The sequence below is a fragment of the Antedon bifida genome, chromosome 5 (genome assembly GCF_963402885.1).
Source record: "Antedon bifida chromosome 5, ecAntBifi1.1, whole genome shotgun sequence".
Lineage (NCBI taxonomy): Eukaryota > Metazoa > Echinodermata > Crinoidea > Comatulida > Antedonidae > Antedon > Antedon bifida.
The window spans coordinates 23,201,459-23,217,689 of record NC_136230.1 but is presented as its reverse complement, the minus strand read 5'-3'; the positions used below and the strand labels follow the sequence as shown (position 1 = coordinate 23,217,689).

The following is a 16,231-nucleotide window of genomic DNA, read 5'->3' as shown; positions in this document are numbered from 1 at the left end:
CTTGGAAATAAATACAGTATTTTATTGTTACAAGAACAATGTAAACATCTTAGAAATGTAAACAATGTAAGGTTATATTATTGAAAAATCAATATAAATTACCATAATGTAATAAATATGATAACTATTTCGATTCAGTTAAACCATGAAAACAGAGAAACCTGAAATATACATTAACTTGGCGTCATAAGAAAAGAAAATGGAAAACAATTAAGACATTAAAATTCAACTAAATATAACTGATGGCAGGCATACTATATTTACTTACAAGTGTTATAATAATCCTGATTAATCTTAAAGGACAATAGACAGAATATTGTGACATTAACAGGTACATTATTTTCGTTTCGAACATTTAAACATAAAAACATCTTAGAACTAAGCATATTGTATAGATATGTATAAGTAAACATGATTGAACTTGAAAACCTTCATGTTCAAATCGTACATGAGCAGAAACAATTATGGCTACTATCATTAAACACAATGTTCCTACTTTGACTATTACTATACTCGCTTAACTAGGCTTATTTTTTTTTATGTAAGCCTATGTATTCTATCTCCTCAACGTCATCTGACACCTGTATATAGGTGTCAAATTTAAAATAGAATTATACCAGAAACATTTGTGATGTTATGAAAATGTTTACATTTCTATTGCTTGGGTAGGATAATATTTAGAAAAACATTTACATTTTAGGATGAATCTAAGAGATAAGATCACATTTTTTGTTTATTGTGCAGTATCATAGTTTCCGTACTTCGATCAAATTTTGTGTAGCCCAATAGTTTTGTTCGACAACAACAGACAGCAACAACAAACCCCTTTGTTGCTTAGTTATTAATACAGGAAGTCACAACTAGTTAATAGGCAATACGGCATATCAGGTCATACTCGGTTCACATTGACATGTAAGCGTAACAGTAGCTGCAACGCAATACAGTAGCAAAATGCTACCGTACACGTGACATGGCTTAAGTAACCGACAGAGATCACACAATATTAATTTAGCCTACTACTAAATTAAGATTGTTGAAACAAGGCTGACGTCACGGGCTACTTTATGTTAGTTTGTATTGTCTATTCTCGCTTAAAAAGAATGATCCTGTCAATTTTAAAGTGATAGTGCCAACCTAAAATAATCATTCAGAAAGCGCACATTTCCTATATACCAGACCAAGGCAAATTATGCGTATAAATAGCAAATTTGGGAACGGGAACAAGTAGGAAAGAAAGAGTGAAGAAGAAAGATTTTCGACAATTACAATAGGCCTACTTGGTTGGCCGAATTAAAGCGGATCATCAAAAGAAAAAAAAAGAAAAAAATAAAGCATACATTGCACATCATATAACCATGGAGTAAACTCCAAGATATAACTTGCATAATCATTCGGGTCAATGCGCATGTCATTAGTTTGAAAGTCGTTCATGCATAACATTGTATGTATTCTGTTCAGTATTGCTATTACAAAACGGCACTAAGTTTGCAATACATAATTGCCCGAATTGGAGCGGATGATCATAAAAAAAGAACACATACACTAATACTCAATATAACTTGAATAATCATTCGGGTCAATGCGCATGTCATTAGTTTGAAAGTCATTCATCCATAACTTGTATGTATTTTGTTCAGCCTAGTATCAACTATTACAAACGGCACGAAGTGGAAATCTTTTCAACTTTATTCACAGAAAAGGTAAAATATTTTTTGTTATTTTTTGTTTTGTCATATTTTGTTTGTTTATATTAAAGTAATACTCTAAACACTATTTAAAGTAAACAGGAAATTAGAATAACAAATGATATTCTTTGTGCTTAAACGTAGAAACTTCCCTAGAATACAACTTCCGCATAGTCGAACATAAGTCTGAAACTATTACCTTAGAGTGTATCGCGTCAGCAAAAGAGTATTAATAATAACAATAATATTCATATAATTATAATATTCAATTCGTAAACTAGAATTACTATTTACAACTTGAAAAGCAACAGTGTGGAACATGAATATACCTAGTGTCTAAAAACAACATAGATCTAGAAACGAAGATCGTTTTATTACATATTTGAAATAATACATTGTAAATTCAAACCAACATAATAATGGGAAAAATAATGTTAACGGACAAAATGTTGTTGGATATGCTGTTTATCTTAGATTTTGGATGTATTGTCTACTTAACAAAATAAACACAAATCAAATAAACTATGTACTCTGTATAGCATTCTAATCTAAATTTCTGGAGACTCCCTTCATGAAAGCATGTAAATAGGAGGTAATCTGGTTGTTCCTCTTTGAACTTTAAACAACTCTAACTGACTTGGAATGTATATCTCTTATATAATAATTATATCGAATAGAAGAAAAAAGCACAATCGCTCCGGTCCTTATATTTAATCAGGGTAGTATTGACGAGAAAAACTGACTCAACGGATTTTCTGTAGTAAAATACATACATATGCCTACAGTCAGGATAATATGGACAGTAAATACTAAAAGGCTCTGAAACATATTAACCAACAACCTAAACAATACGTATAGAGATATCTGATTGAAAGTCATAAACCAAAGTTTAAATTAAACCTTAATGAAAATGAGCTGGTTACGAAACAGATTACTCCTCTACCTCCCTTTTTCATTTGAATATACATTTTATAATTCCTTCGACGTTTGGGCTATAATGCATAACTCTGTCACATTTCTTTTGTTCAGGTTGATTAAAGGAAAACTATGACCCAATATTACTATCATTACAAAAACAGTGCATACATCCAAATATAATTCAGAACCGAAATAAAAATAACTAAAGATATTTGATTTTATTAACTTAAGCCAGATTCAAAGAAATTAAAAAGTATATGTTCAATGTGTTAGACTTAACGATATAGTTTTTGTCGTTCAATAATTTTGCCTTATTGAAAAAAATATAACTCACATTTTACAATGTATTATTCAGGCCACATTCTATAGAATATAAATGACTATTATATCATATATATATATCACATTGGAATATCTATGACTAAGCAAAATGTTGAACGTGTTGTGAACTTGCCAATATTTACCTAATTGAATCCATCAGATGATGACCTTATTAAGCATTTCCTCTATCAAACTGAACGCCATAACTAGACGCTACAATATTTTAAAAATAATTTTTAGTGTCCGTTTAAACGAATGTTTTAAATATTATCTCTTGTCTGTTTTTTGATGGTTTTTAGAACATTTTTAGTAAATAATTACTTATTTGTTGTTTTCTGTAGAAGTGAATAACTAGCAAAATGACCTATTCAAATTCTGACTTTATTAATGTTTTTGGGAGTCAATAAAGAAATTAGTATTGATACGATTTCTTGTTTTTGTGTTATGTTATTTATATTTATCTCTCATCTATTTTTGCTTATGAGAAGTGAATACATCTGATGTATGTTTAAACGGGTTCTGTTAATTATTGGAATACAAATATAACTAAATCATTTTTTTTTAGAATCATGGCTAGTATTGACTTTGAATATAAAGAATTTTCAGCAGAGTTTGGTAGGAGTTTCCAGGGAGATAATTTGAAACAATTAAAATTTCTCATATCGGATTACATTAGCAGTACGATTCTTGGAAACAACTCAGTTACTGCAATCGATTTGTTAGATGAAGTAGCAAAACACAGAGAACAGAACGAAGTCATTGCTTCTTTAAATGAGTTGAAGTTGTTTGACGAAATTTGTGAGCTGACAAAACTTGGTTTTCTTCAAGATCTCGTAGGTGATACATCTAAGCCTAATCCGAATTCTTTAGATAAAGGCATAGGATTAAAACCATATCGAGGTTTATTTTTTAAAGGAATACAAGAAGCTACAGGAAACGATTTCTTTGAGGCACGTGCATTTTACGATCAGACACACAACAGTGATATTAAAGATTTGTGGGATTTGGCATTATACTTACAAGTAAATGACCTCTTGGTTACGAGAAAGGATCTGAACAGATTTGCTGATCGTCTGAGTGGAAAAGCAAAAGGAATAATTAAAGGTGAGATGAATATACACACGATATGAATACAGATCTAATGCTTAAATGCAGTTATGAAATTAACTTGTTAAAAGTACTACCAAAAATGAAACCACAACTTGAATGAAATAAATGTTGTTATGGTAAATGAATTGATGCGTTTCGGGAGGTATCTTTTACGATATCGATTTTACGGACATATTTTTATTCAAGTTTGTGATTTTGATTCTAGATGCTAAACCGTACTGTATAACAATGACGTAATTGGTTTATATAATTCTTTCTTCTTTTTAGATGGATTGAAAGATTTGGTGATTAAGATAAGTATGCACTGTACATGATATTCGTATTTATTTCTCTAGTAGTCTACTAAACCCTGCTCTATCGAATTTAATTGAAGCATATACGGACAAAACTTGTCATGTAGTCAATGTGCTTGTGTGACGGTATAATAGAACCGATAATAAAACGATTAACATCAATCTATCGCATACATGATTAAAAATTTAATTTAAATACAATACAATATGGCTTATTTTTTTTAAAGATTGTGGTAGGTGCACTTTCTTCTATAATAATACTCATACTTATAATATAACTCTCATTAAAATAGTCACTTATTGTTGGAGAACATGCAAATGCGCTGTAATAACTGGTTACTACCTACGCAAAGAAATGATATATCACTTTTTTTTTCTTTCAGATGAAGAAAATGTTGTTAAAGTAGAAGGTACTATAGTCACTTGGTTGAACTTTATAGACATTATAATTTAAGATACCAATATTTACGTATTATGGTGGTAATATTAGGTTATACCGGATGATATTTGTATATTAGCAAATTGATTTTCGATCATTCTATTATCTAAATCTAAACTTGGTAGCTAACAGAGAGCTAAAGAGAAAAATAGAAAGGTGGCAGAAAGAGAAGAAAATATAGAAGCTAGGGTAGAGATAGAAGGAGGTAGATGAATGTTTGTAATTGAAAACTTTCGATGATACGTAACCGCATCTGAATTCCCGAAAGTGTATTGCTTGATTATATCATTATAATAACAAATCTCATGTGCAATTTTCTTTTTTTCCAGATAGAGATATTATTCGAGGGGACAAAGGTACGTAGTCACATTTCTGGTAACTATACATTCAAATATTTATTTTTCTTCAAAAAGAGTGTTGTTATGTGGTATAGGCTAAGTTCAACTCTCTAACTAACTAACTTCAAATTATCGAATAACAGAATAAAATGTTTAAAATTCGAATTATTTATATTTAATTTTAGAATTTCTCATTTGTATGATCGGCTTTAAATATTATTATCAATGTTTAAATGTGTATACAATATTTCATCTAACTGACGACTGAACATGTATTCATATTAATGAACAAATTTAAACTTTTTTTTTACTTTTTACATGATCATGGCAATTTGTTTTAAGGCGTTTGTGTAATTCATTATTTTTATCGTTATTTCGAAGTAACTTTTTGGCCGTGCAGATAATATATTTCAATATTGTTTTGATGGAATTTTTATATTTTATACTTGAGTAATTTACACATAATTAAATGTTTTATATTGCAAAGATTATGAAATTAAAGCCAGAATTGTTTTAAAAATATTTTTAGACAAACTGGTTAACTTGACTCCGTTACATCCAGAAGGTAAAGTAGGCGTTTTTATTTATAGTAATTACATTGAACATCGCTATCATTAGATAATTTCTTCATTAATTAGCCTAATACTGGGTTTGTATCTTTATAATTGTCCATCCCTACCATATTGCCATATCAATTGAATTTGCCAATTATGTTGTCCGAAAAACCTTGTTCCCAATTTTTAAAGACCGTTTCTGATCCAAAGTATTATTCTTTTGACATTTATCTAATTTCAGACAAAGAAAGCAAGAAAAGAAGGGAGCTTCGGCGTATACGCGCAATTCCCTTTAAAAAGCCTTTTGTACTGAATACACAACAAGGTAAAGTACTAATGATATCGTTTAGGACATTATTTAATTTGGAAAGAAATTTAATAAGACGTATTTTTTAATTCATTTATAAACCTAACCCCTATAGATTTTAAATCATGAACAGATGAAGAGTTATTTTAGTCGTATTAAATGCTGATGTGTTTAACAACATTTCATTTAACACATTAACTTTATAACTGGCATTAAAGTAAACTTTAATCACATTTAAAATATTATTTTATTATGTTATTAATATCTATAGGTTCGGACATGCCCAGATACAAAATGACCAGCAAGCAACGTGGAATATGCCTCATTATAAACAACATTATGTTTGCAAGTGACAGCAAATTGTCAGAAAGAGTTGGTTCTGAAATCGATGAAGGTAAGAATCATTTTTTAGAAGAAAGTAAAAATTACGTCAGTAGGGCAACATATCTGACAAGGAACATAGCTATTCCACATTAGTTACAAACAATTAAAATCCTGTTGGTGCAGTACCTGCTGCTTACCTGGGCTCGAATCATCTAATCCCTAGCAATCAGCGTTGTTCTAGAGGTATGACCAGTGATCTGGGGGTCATGGGTTCGAATTCCACAAGTATTCTCAATTTACTTAGTAGAAAGTACACAATTACGTCAAAGTAGGGAAAATCATCTGACCAATATCTTTAGTAATCAAATTATATTATGAAATTAATGCTCATTTTCAGACCTGTCTTGCAAAATCAGTTGATCTAATAAGTTAATAATATGATAATTATTAATTAACATGATAGTTAATAATACGATGTTCATCGTTCGGACATGTTCTCTATTGTTCTTTTTTTATGTGAAACGCTTATTACTAACTATTATCTAAACTGACTGTTGCAGCAATTGCAACTGTTCTAAGTACTTTCAATGCATGTTATCAGTAGGTTATATCTGCAGATAAGGTAACGTGAATGTGTGTGTTACATTTTTCTAATGATACCCAATTCACCGATAACTAGAAAAGCAGATTTATCGTATTTTACTGTAGGCTAACATGATATTATGCATTCCAGTATTATTTCTTAACAGCTTATCTTGAGCGCATTTTTAAACACCTGGGATTCATTATTGAGGTAAAACAAAATCTACCTGCTCGGAAGATGAAGGATGTGATGGACGAAATGCAAAGAAGAGATCATTCAAAATATGATTGTTTTGTTTGCTGTATATTGTCTCACGGTCGTCTTGGAATGGTCTATGGTAGTGACGGAGACAGTTGTAAGATTTTGGAGCTCGTCAGCAACTTTCAAAGCAACAATTGTAAAAGTCTTCAATCGAAACCGAAAGTATTCTTTATACAAGCGTGCCGACCACAAAATCCAGAAGATGATGGTGTCGAAAAAATTCCTAATGACACGGATTTCCTATTTGGATACTCGACGGCACCTCTAACAAAGTCAGTTAGGAACATGAATCGCGGTACGTATTTTATTAGAAATCTGACAAAGATTTTAGAAGACCATCATCACCATCATCATATTCTAGAAATACTGACACATGTGAATAAAGTAGTTCAAGAACTAACCGATAGCAGAGTACCAGCTCCCCAGTTCACTCTAACAAAGAATCTGTATTTTCCTAGCGTAGACCAATAGAGTATGTACTGTATGTACTGTATGTGCCGCATATCATCAGTTCATCATTGTTTGAACACTATATAAATAACTTACTCATCTCTTTATGCATTAGGCCTACACTTAAGAAAAGATCGTGTATGTTTTGTTTTAAAGAGTTTATGCTTTATGCCTTCATTTATTTAGATAGTGTATATGTTACTTTGTGTGTATACCTATCTCCAACTTTACATAACATATTAGTGTAATTACTATTGTGCCGTAATAAATAATATGGTCAAATATAAGAAAACAAATGTATACACACCCATAATCTGTATGTTGAGTTACGTGCGACGAATTTTTACGCCGATACGTAAAAGACAGATTAATATTTAGATTGTTTTAGATGTAGAGCGTTTGTTTTATGTTCCATACTTATACAACTAGAAACAGGTCAAATCACTACTAAAACGCACTAAATGTATCTCGTATTAAGGAAAAATCTTGGATAAATATACATAATCGTACGTATAAAGCATTTTCTAACATTAAGTTTATTCAAAAAGAGATTAAAACATTTTTCTAAATTGTTATTAATATGTTATATGTTTCTTTGTATAATACGCTTTGCTTTGGGTTACATGTTTAAATCATTCATGTTTAGTTTGTATCCCGTTATATGAATAATTTTGTGAATTTTTAATAAAAATGTAAATGAAATGAAAATGAGTAAATCTTTGTGATTAGTTTAAGTATGCCTTCTCAATGTAATAAGAACACACGGTAATCTATATATAAATTATGGTTAATTCTGACATAGGCGAGCACAATGGAAAAACTTCGGGACAAATATCCGCCTTGGATACCTACCTTATCTATCTCAGGTGTACCGCGAAACTTAGATTTGATAACATTAGTTCCATGGTTCCATATTTCTATCTTAAGAAGATATTATAAAGGGTTTTATAACAAAATTTCTGATTTCATCGGTAACAATTTTAACTCTACGCGCGGTAGAAGTAATTTCCGGGTTCACGGTAAGGTGTGTCAATCACCTTGCAACTTCCTGCACGGTTGGTTTCAACTAAGTTAGCCGTTGGTGGCGATAGCCATTTTAGTTTTTTGTTTATTTTCGGACCGCGGGTGTGAAGGTACAGTAGTACATTAATAATGATCAAATTAAATGTATTCATAAAACATAGGAGTATATTGTGGGGAATAAGTATATCAAAATTACATCGAGAGAGGACTTTATGTATACTGTGCGCTATCTGTGTCCCGTTATGCTGCAAGCCGTCTAAAACTTCTTCCTTCTTTTAGGCCAAAACGGCTCACTGTGTCGCGGAATAATGTTTTATTTATACCAATTAGGGTGGTATTTATTTGAATAAACACTTCCCCAATAAAACATCGATTAAAATAATTATCGCCCATCCACATTTAAACACACAATATTGTATTATATTTACAACACAATTATACTATTTTTAGTAGATTTTATCGGACTGTTATCTACAATTTACCAAGCATTTATTATTGTTTACCATGTTCATATCTATTAGAGGATTTTATTTGTAAATGTAGATAAACGTATTCCTTGAATAAGTACCTCCCTCAAATTAACTCCGCCTCCCAAAATTCACACTATAAGGGCCCTACCAAACAATAAACACTATACGTAAAACGTTTTTAATCATCTAAGACACTTTAAAATAGTTTATTGAGTGGGTTTAGTTTTACGAATATCAAGCATTTCAATAATGGTAACCGACCGAAAACGTCCAGGCCAGAATGTTTTTCTAAACCCTTTTACGTATCTGAGTCATTATCCAGAACCATCGAAGCGAGCTCACCCTCTAGTAAACCACAATTGTGTTTGTCAATACAATGTAGGTTTATGACTTAAAAAACAATAAATCTAATAATAGTATTAATAAATATAAATGTTCTTGACATTTATCCATACATCTTAAATTGTTATTTGTGTCGGATCGATTCATTTTATTTAAGTTTTTTCTATATGGAGAGCAACTCGACGGTTATTTTTATTTATAACTTATAGGTGATACTGCCTCATTGATTTACTTTTGTACTTTGTTTATATCTTACTTTGTACTGCATTTGGATTTTGGCGAAATATATGATATTATGATATGATAAATGATTAGAATAACATTATATGCCCGCTCTGTAACAGTATATTTTTGAAATATGATGTTTTCCTCAAATATAAAACATTAAAAAATGTGTTCATAATCTATTAAGATCAGAAAAATGTAAAAAAAAATAAATAAAAGGTTATTTATTACTAAACGTTGATATTGTCTATACTGAGAAATGGCCTTAGTCTTATCAAAATCAGTAAATGAAATTGTTTGAAAATAGCCAGATACTGCGAAATGACCCTCATACACTTTTTTTCTGTAAGAAAAAGTATAAGTTAAAAAGAACTTTGTTGAATAAAACAATAAGAAACAATCATTATATTAATTCAAATCTCGTTGCCATTACCAATTTCGAGACAATTTACAAAAAGCAGGAGAGAAAGATTTTCGATAATGTGGTCCGGCAACTAAAACTTCTTCGAAATAGTGCACATTATGTTACTCGTTCAAGGCTAGTGCGCATGTCAGTCTATACGCAGAGTCATTGCTTTTTATTTTGTGCAGATTCAAAGCAATCTATGTATGATGTATTCGAAGAAGGAAACTATCAATATTCTATTTCCTCCATGGTGTTGTTCATTATGCCGTGAGGGGTGTTATCAAGAAGTGCAATTCATTCTTTCAACTAAATGCCGAATTAATTGTTTCTCTACAAAAAGGTAAACCATTTTTTAGTAAGATTACTTTATATTATTACTGATTATAAATGTCGACTTCAATTTACATCCTTTATGTTCTAGGCGTCACCACCACAATTATTAATTCTTTTAACCTTCTTAATCCATAACTTATTACTTGTAATTGACTGGTACCCTCTTTAATGTTCGTCGTTGCGTAGACGTACGTTCCACATGTTGGAATACATTACCCGGCGAAATTCAGGCCAGGTGCGGGCAAAATATTTCTATTGATCATACATTCCAATAATTATCGATCTATGTTTCATAATTTGTGGGTTTTTATTTGTGTTACACGAGCTTGTTGAAAATAAGCACTTTCTAATCAGTGGGGGGATAGTTCAAATTACAAAGTAAAATCTCTATTCTTTTGTACACAAATTCTGTAAATAGAGAGGCATTTTAAAAATCTATGAAAAATAAACGGTGTGGTAAAAAATGTTATCAGATGACTAAATATAGGTAATAAAACTTGAATTTTACATTTCTAGTATTTTTATTCAACTTCAGATTTTTATTTTCATGCGACAGCAAAAATTATCCACCGTATATCCACCATTTTTATGGCAGAATTTTGCCAAATTTTGCATTTGAGCATATTAAGGAAAATTCATGTTTTTTCGTCTTGATTTCTGTTACAAATATTTGATTTATGTACAATTAATCAGATATTATATTTAAAATTTATGCCTGTATCTGTGCTTTAAATATGTGTCTATATGTTTTTTTCAAAAATTCATAATTATTTCAATACAATACTAAAATATGTCAAAAATGTTTGCTGATCGTATATAATAGATATGATAGATAGAAATTACATGGGTTTGAATTTTGGGTTGACCCCAACTGTTTATGTTTTATGTTTTTTGCCTTTCAACTGTGTTTTGTATTGCTTTGTTATTGCCAGAAAAATACACTTTAAAAAAACGATTTTGCTAACGGTGTTTAAAATGACATGACCTGTCACAGCCACTCAGGAAAACAATTAAAATTGCACCACTCTGTTCTAGTATATCTATTAGTTTTAACGAAACAACTGTTATATTGAACATACTAAGAAGAAATGGAAGCTAGATCGGACACAGGACCTATACGATCTAACGTGAAATCTAAGATCAAATCGCAGTCTGCCGATGGTTTAAATGACGATCAAGGCCATCCTACTACTACAGGTAGTACTGATCTACCTGACCTACAAATCTCTGCCGATGACAACCTGACTGAGCAGCTACCCGAACCGTCAGACGACAAAGAACTAGTAAGTACTATTTTGCCTCAGCAATTAGCCAATTGCTGCTTAAAAACTATAGTAAATAAAATTCTGATATCTTTAATAATTACAACGGCTAGTCAACCAAAGATAATAATAAAGATATTCTAGATTTATAAAGAGCCTAATGTTGTGAAACGTCGGTCGTATGAACACATACTTCCACAATGCAGCTAGTAATAAGTTATGTGTGGACCATAACAGGTACCCATTTGTGTACCTGGGTGGAGAGAGTCAAACTTAAGTAAAGTGACTTGCCCAAGAATACAAGCAATGCCACGATGCACAGAAAGCTGAATGCGCATTAGATTGCGCTAATTATCACCATTAGATATCACTGGTTAGATAGAAGGGTTAATTGCAAATAAAACGAATAAAATTGGAAGAATACACGAAGGTGTGTTTTAAAGAAGAATACTTAATTTAATTAACTAATTATTTATAAATCTGTTTGTAGGTTAATTCTGACGTTTCGTCTGGAAAATTTTCTGAAAACTCGGGTAGGTTTTCCAGGAGGAATGAACAAACAATATCTTAATTATATTTTAAAAACTTAAGCCGAATGATTAAAACCGTTTGAATATCAAAACGTGGCAGGATTGTCGCTTGACCTCTGACAAGATCGCCTACAATTTATAAATTTAAATTTACGATACTTAGTATTGTATATTCAGAAATGCCGCTTCATAATCTCTTTGATGATTTTCTTCATTTCATCTATATATTCTTTTTATAATGTAACATTATTTACTAACAATTATTATTATTTTTTTTTAATCAATATTATAATTCGTAAAAATAACCAAATGTATATATTAGATAATGGATTAACTAATCCATCAAACGACAGTCAAATCTATATACAAGATCATTATACCCAACTATATACACTAATATAACTAAACATCGTGTACTCTATTTCTACTGTAAAAAAAACATTTCAATATTAGGCCTATATTATTAACTAAAGCCGAAGTGTAGTCATTGTACAGTCTGGGTTCCAGACGGACTTTTGACTTAATATTAGTAACAAGATATATTTTGGCACATATGGCGTTTCATACGTATAAGTCATTGTCGAACGGGAAAAATCTACAGTCACCACCAGCGCTTCTATGAATCGATGACTAGTTGGGAGCTTCGCTAGTAGACAAATCATAGTGAATTATTTATAACCGTGAGGTATAATGTTAACAACAACGTATGCTAACTCAGTGCTAACTAAGGGTGCCGTGATGCAATACAATTACTATATATATAACCAAATTATTAAAATGATTTATGATTGCGTAGCGGAATTGCATTAAAATTATTAATTTTAATAATTAACAACTTTCGACATCGCGTTGCACCTTGCAATAATGTACATATATGAATTGTGCAAATGGTAAATTACGATCGATAAATCGCGGTCCATCTATCCCTTGAATTAAGTGCGCATGCGTAAACTAATTAAGTGCTCTGGCGAATAAGATTTAGACTCTTCCACCTCACATCTAATATTCAATTTAAAATATATGTATTTTTTTAAAATATAAACAGGGAAATCAATAACTAGCATCTTGAGAAAAAGGTACCCCACTGTAAGCTTTGTCTGTGTGGTAAAATAAAAAAGGTAACGAAAAAAATAAAAATATTTAAAGATATAATAATTGTTCCCCTGACAAAAAATTGGATAGAAAATAAATATATTTTCCTGAAAAACTGTAAAGCATTGAATCTAACCGTTTATATTGTCATTTTATACATCTTTTGTGTTTTTCTACTACAAAATATTCAAAAGTCTGATTTATTTTTCTTTGTTTTTCATGTGTTTGGGGACAATACATTCATTGAATTCGTTGACTGATTCCACAGTGACTCAAGAAGGTAATTTATCTCTTTTTGAACATTGATTATCAGAGAAAGAAAAGAAAATGAAAGATGGGCACAAAAATGTTATTATTGTTTTATTCTAGATGTTCTCAAGTAAACAAGTGATATTTGACATTATCAATATGAATTTCCTTTCCACCAATACCATTTCCCCTATCACAGAAAAGCATGGCTTTTTATACATATAGGCTAACGTTTGTATTAAAATAATAGTTAAGTTTTTTTCGCGGAATTTACTTAATAAAGTCTCCACATATATTTTCTATTAAATAAATTACAGAAATAATAATTTTGTAAAATGTTCGTTAAAATTAATGATATTAATGTCTGTATAAATGTGTGCATGTAATTTTTTTTTTATTTATTGAATAATTGACATTTAATAAAGTTATATTTTAATATTTTATTATACCAGATAATGGCAGACCTAAATACAAAATGACCAGCATTCCTCGTGGAATATGCCTAATAATAAACAACATTAAGTTTCCAGAAGGAAGCCAAATGATAGAAAGAACTAGTTCTGAAATAGATGAAGGTATAAGAAATTTCTTTTGGGTAGCACAGGCATCCATCCTGTAATCATGTGTCTCAATATGATTTTGACCAGAATCAACTGAATAATGTATTTAAACACAATTCAACACTTTAACAATATTCTCCAGAATTACGTTTTTTAATTAAAAGACATTAACTTTATAGGGATACCTATATTTCATAATAAAAAAAAACTATATGCCTGCTATGGTAGTAATTGTATAGTATGTTTCTCAACAGATGAGCTGAAGCGTGTTTTTAAATATTTAGGATTCATTGTTGAGGTGAAACGCGATCAAACTGCTCAGGAGATGAAGGATGTGATGGACGAAATGCGAAGACGAGATCATTCACAATATGATTGCTTTATTTGCTGTCTGTTGTCTCACGGTAAACTTGGAGAAGTTGCTGGTAGTGATGGAGAAATGTGTAATATATTACAACTTGCCGGCAATTTACGAGCAGATAAGTGTGGAAGTCTGAATGCAAAACCAAAAGTATTCTTTATACAAGCGTGCCGAGACAAGGAAAAAGGGGATGATTCTCTTCACGAATATTTTGATGACGCCGATTTCATGTTTGGATACTCGACAACACCTCTGAAGAAAGCATCAAGGATCGATACTGGTTCACATTTTATACAATGTCTGACCAAAGTTTTGAAAGAACGTCATCATACCGATCACATTCTAGATATTCTAACACAAGTAAATTATGAAGTATGTAAAATAGATAAATTGTATCAGGCACCATCTCCCCAATACACTTTAAGAAAAGATCTATACTTCCCAAGCATATAAATTAGTATACAAATAAGGAATATTCATGAGTTAGATGCAGGAGAGAATATTTCATGAGTTGAAAATTGACTTCTCTATTTTTAACGAGGCGGAGCCATCGAATGAAATATTCTCTCCATTCAACGATTTACAAAACATTCATTTTTTTATTTTATACACACCTACTAGTATTCAATTTATCCATCGTAAATCATTGACGAATGCTATTCCTGGAAGCTAGACCATTAAAACAAGGTAATGCTCCAACTTTAGACGGGACGGAACTTTTATAGACGGCGCGCACACAAGTTACTTTTCCGAACACGAACATTCGCGTGGCAATAATTCTCAAAATGTTTACAGAAACCTGAACGTGCATTAGAGCGCGCGCGTTAATTATCACCATTATATATCACTTTTTCGTTAGATAGGGCTCATTCTAAATGGCACGCGATGCTTAATTGACTAATGGGATTGCTGCAGAATACAATCAGGTGTGTTATAATATGCAAGCTACGCTGCTGAAGTAAAAGTTGTCATTTTAAGTATAAAATATAAATATGTTTGGGATTACAGACAATAAATTATAGCAACAATACATACACTAATCGAGATAAATTTTTCCGAATATGTGATAACCTAATATTAAAAGCGACTAAAGAATACACATGTTCTAAAACTGCCTTCTTGATACCTTTGGGTACAAAGATGATTCTGAGCAACACATTTATAATTATCATCAATGGATAATTGGGTTATAGTTTACTACTGTCTGAAAATACGACACGGTACGAAAATGTGTTTTTGTTTTTAATGATTAAGCAAACAAAAGTTATGTTGCCCCCAAGCCAGAACGACCTAAAATTCTATGTCAGGTACTGAAACACAATGGTTTGTTGGCTAGGCTTTTAGGTCCTACACTCTAGTAGACTTAGTGCCACTACTCAGTAGCTTGACTGTTATAGGAAGCTAGGCCTAGATTAACATGTCAACATCATGCTTTCCAATTTTAAAATTGCCGAGACTGCCAGTGCCAACTAATTTCAGGTCAGCAGAATATCATATTTAACATAATGCAAATGTATTAATACATGTATTATTTTCTCAATAAAATATGTCATGCGATAAAGGTAGTATTATATTGTCCTAAAACTTGAAAGTGAATAGTTGGTCCTCAAATGTAGTAAAACCTCCGGCTAATGTAGAAACACCAACAGCTTATGTAATAAATAACAAGGCCATGTACATGGCTGCAGTCGCGTGCTCAAGCTAGTGTTTACCGACCAACCGACTGACCGACCAACCGACTGACCGACCAACCGACTGACCGACCGACCAACCGACCGACATAGTGAGCTGTAGA

At 31.2% G+C, this 16,231-nt stretch overlaps 2 protein-coding genes across 2 annotated transcripts; both read left to right on the top strand.

The window, feature by feature from the left end:
* The first annotated feature begins 1,622 nt into the window (after positions 1-1,622).
* LOC144841840 (caspase-3-like) lies at positions 1,623-8,285 on the top strand. Its single transcript, XM_078698100.1, has 9 exons — positions 1,623-1,700; positions 3,490-4,028; positions 4,302-4,331; positions 4,711-4,737; positions 5,096-5,122; positions 5,634-5,669; positions 5,900-5,983; positions 6,237-6,359; positions 7,039-8,285. Exons 2-9 carry the CDS (start codon positions 3,494-3,496, stop codon positions 7,602-7,604), a joined length of 1,428 nt encoding a protein of 475 aa, XP_078554226.1. The 5' UTR covers positions 1,623-1,700; positions 3,490-3,493; the 3' UTR covers positions 7,605-8,285.
* Positions 8,286-10,170: 1,885 nt separating this feature from the next.
* LOC144842271 (caspase-3-like) lies at positions 10,171-16,048 on the top strand. Its single transcript, XM_078698695.1, has 6 exons — positions 10,171-10,389; positions 11,418-11,665; positions 12,135-12,177; positions 13,535-13,546; positions 13,968-14,090; positions 14,330-16,048. The coding sequence occupies exons 2-6, from the start codon at positions 11,471-11,473 to the stop codon at positions 14,887-14,889; spliced, it is 933 nt and encodes a 310-aa protein (XP_078554821.1). The 5' UTR covers positions 10,171-10,389; positions 11,418-11,470; the 3' UTR covers positions 14,890-16,048.
* The last annotated feature ends 183 nt before the right edge of the window (positions 16,049-16,231 follow it).

What these genes read in the sequence shown, in the direction of transcription:
- LOC144841840 (XM_078698100.1), top strand. Translation starts at nt 3,494, where the DNA reads ATGGCTAGTATTGACTTTGAATATAAAGAATTTTCAGCAGAGTTTGGT. An exon ending in AAATGTTGTTAAAGTAGAAG is followed by an intron (nt 4,738 to 5,095) that starts GTACTATAGTCA and finishes CTTTTTTTCCAG; the next exon opens with ATAGAGATATTATTCGAGGG. An exon ending in TGGTTCTGAAATCGATGAAG is followed by an intron (nt 6,360 to 7,038) that starts GTAAGAATCATT and finishes ATTTCTTAACAG; the next exon opens with CTTATCTTGAGCGCATTTTT.
- LOC144842271 (XM_078698695.1), top strand. Translation starts at nt 11,471, where the DNA reads ATGGAAGCTAGATCGGACACAGGACCTATACGATCTAACGTGAAATCT. An exon ending in CGTCAGACGACAAAGAACTA is followed by an intron (nt 11,666 to 12,134) that starts GTAAGTACTATT and finishes ATCTGTTTGTAG; the next exon opens with GTTAATTCTGACGTTTCGTC. An exon ending in TAGTTCTGAAATAGATGAAG is followed by an intron (nt 14,091 to 14,329) that starts GTATAAGAAATT and finishes GTTTCTCAACAG; the next exon opens with ATGAGCTGAAGCGTGTTTTT.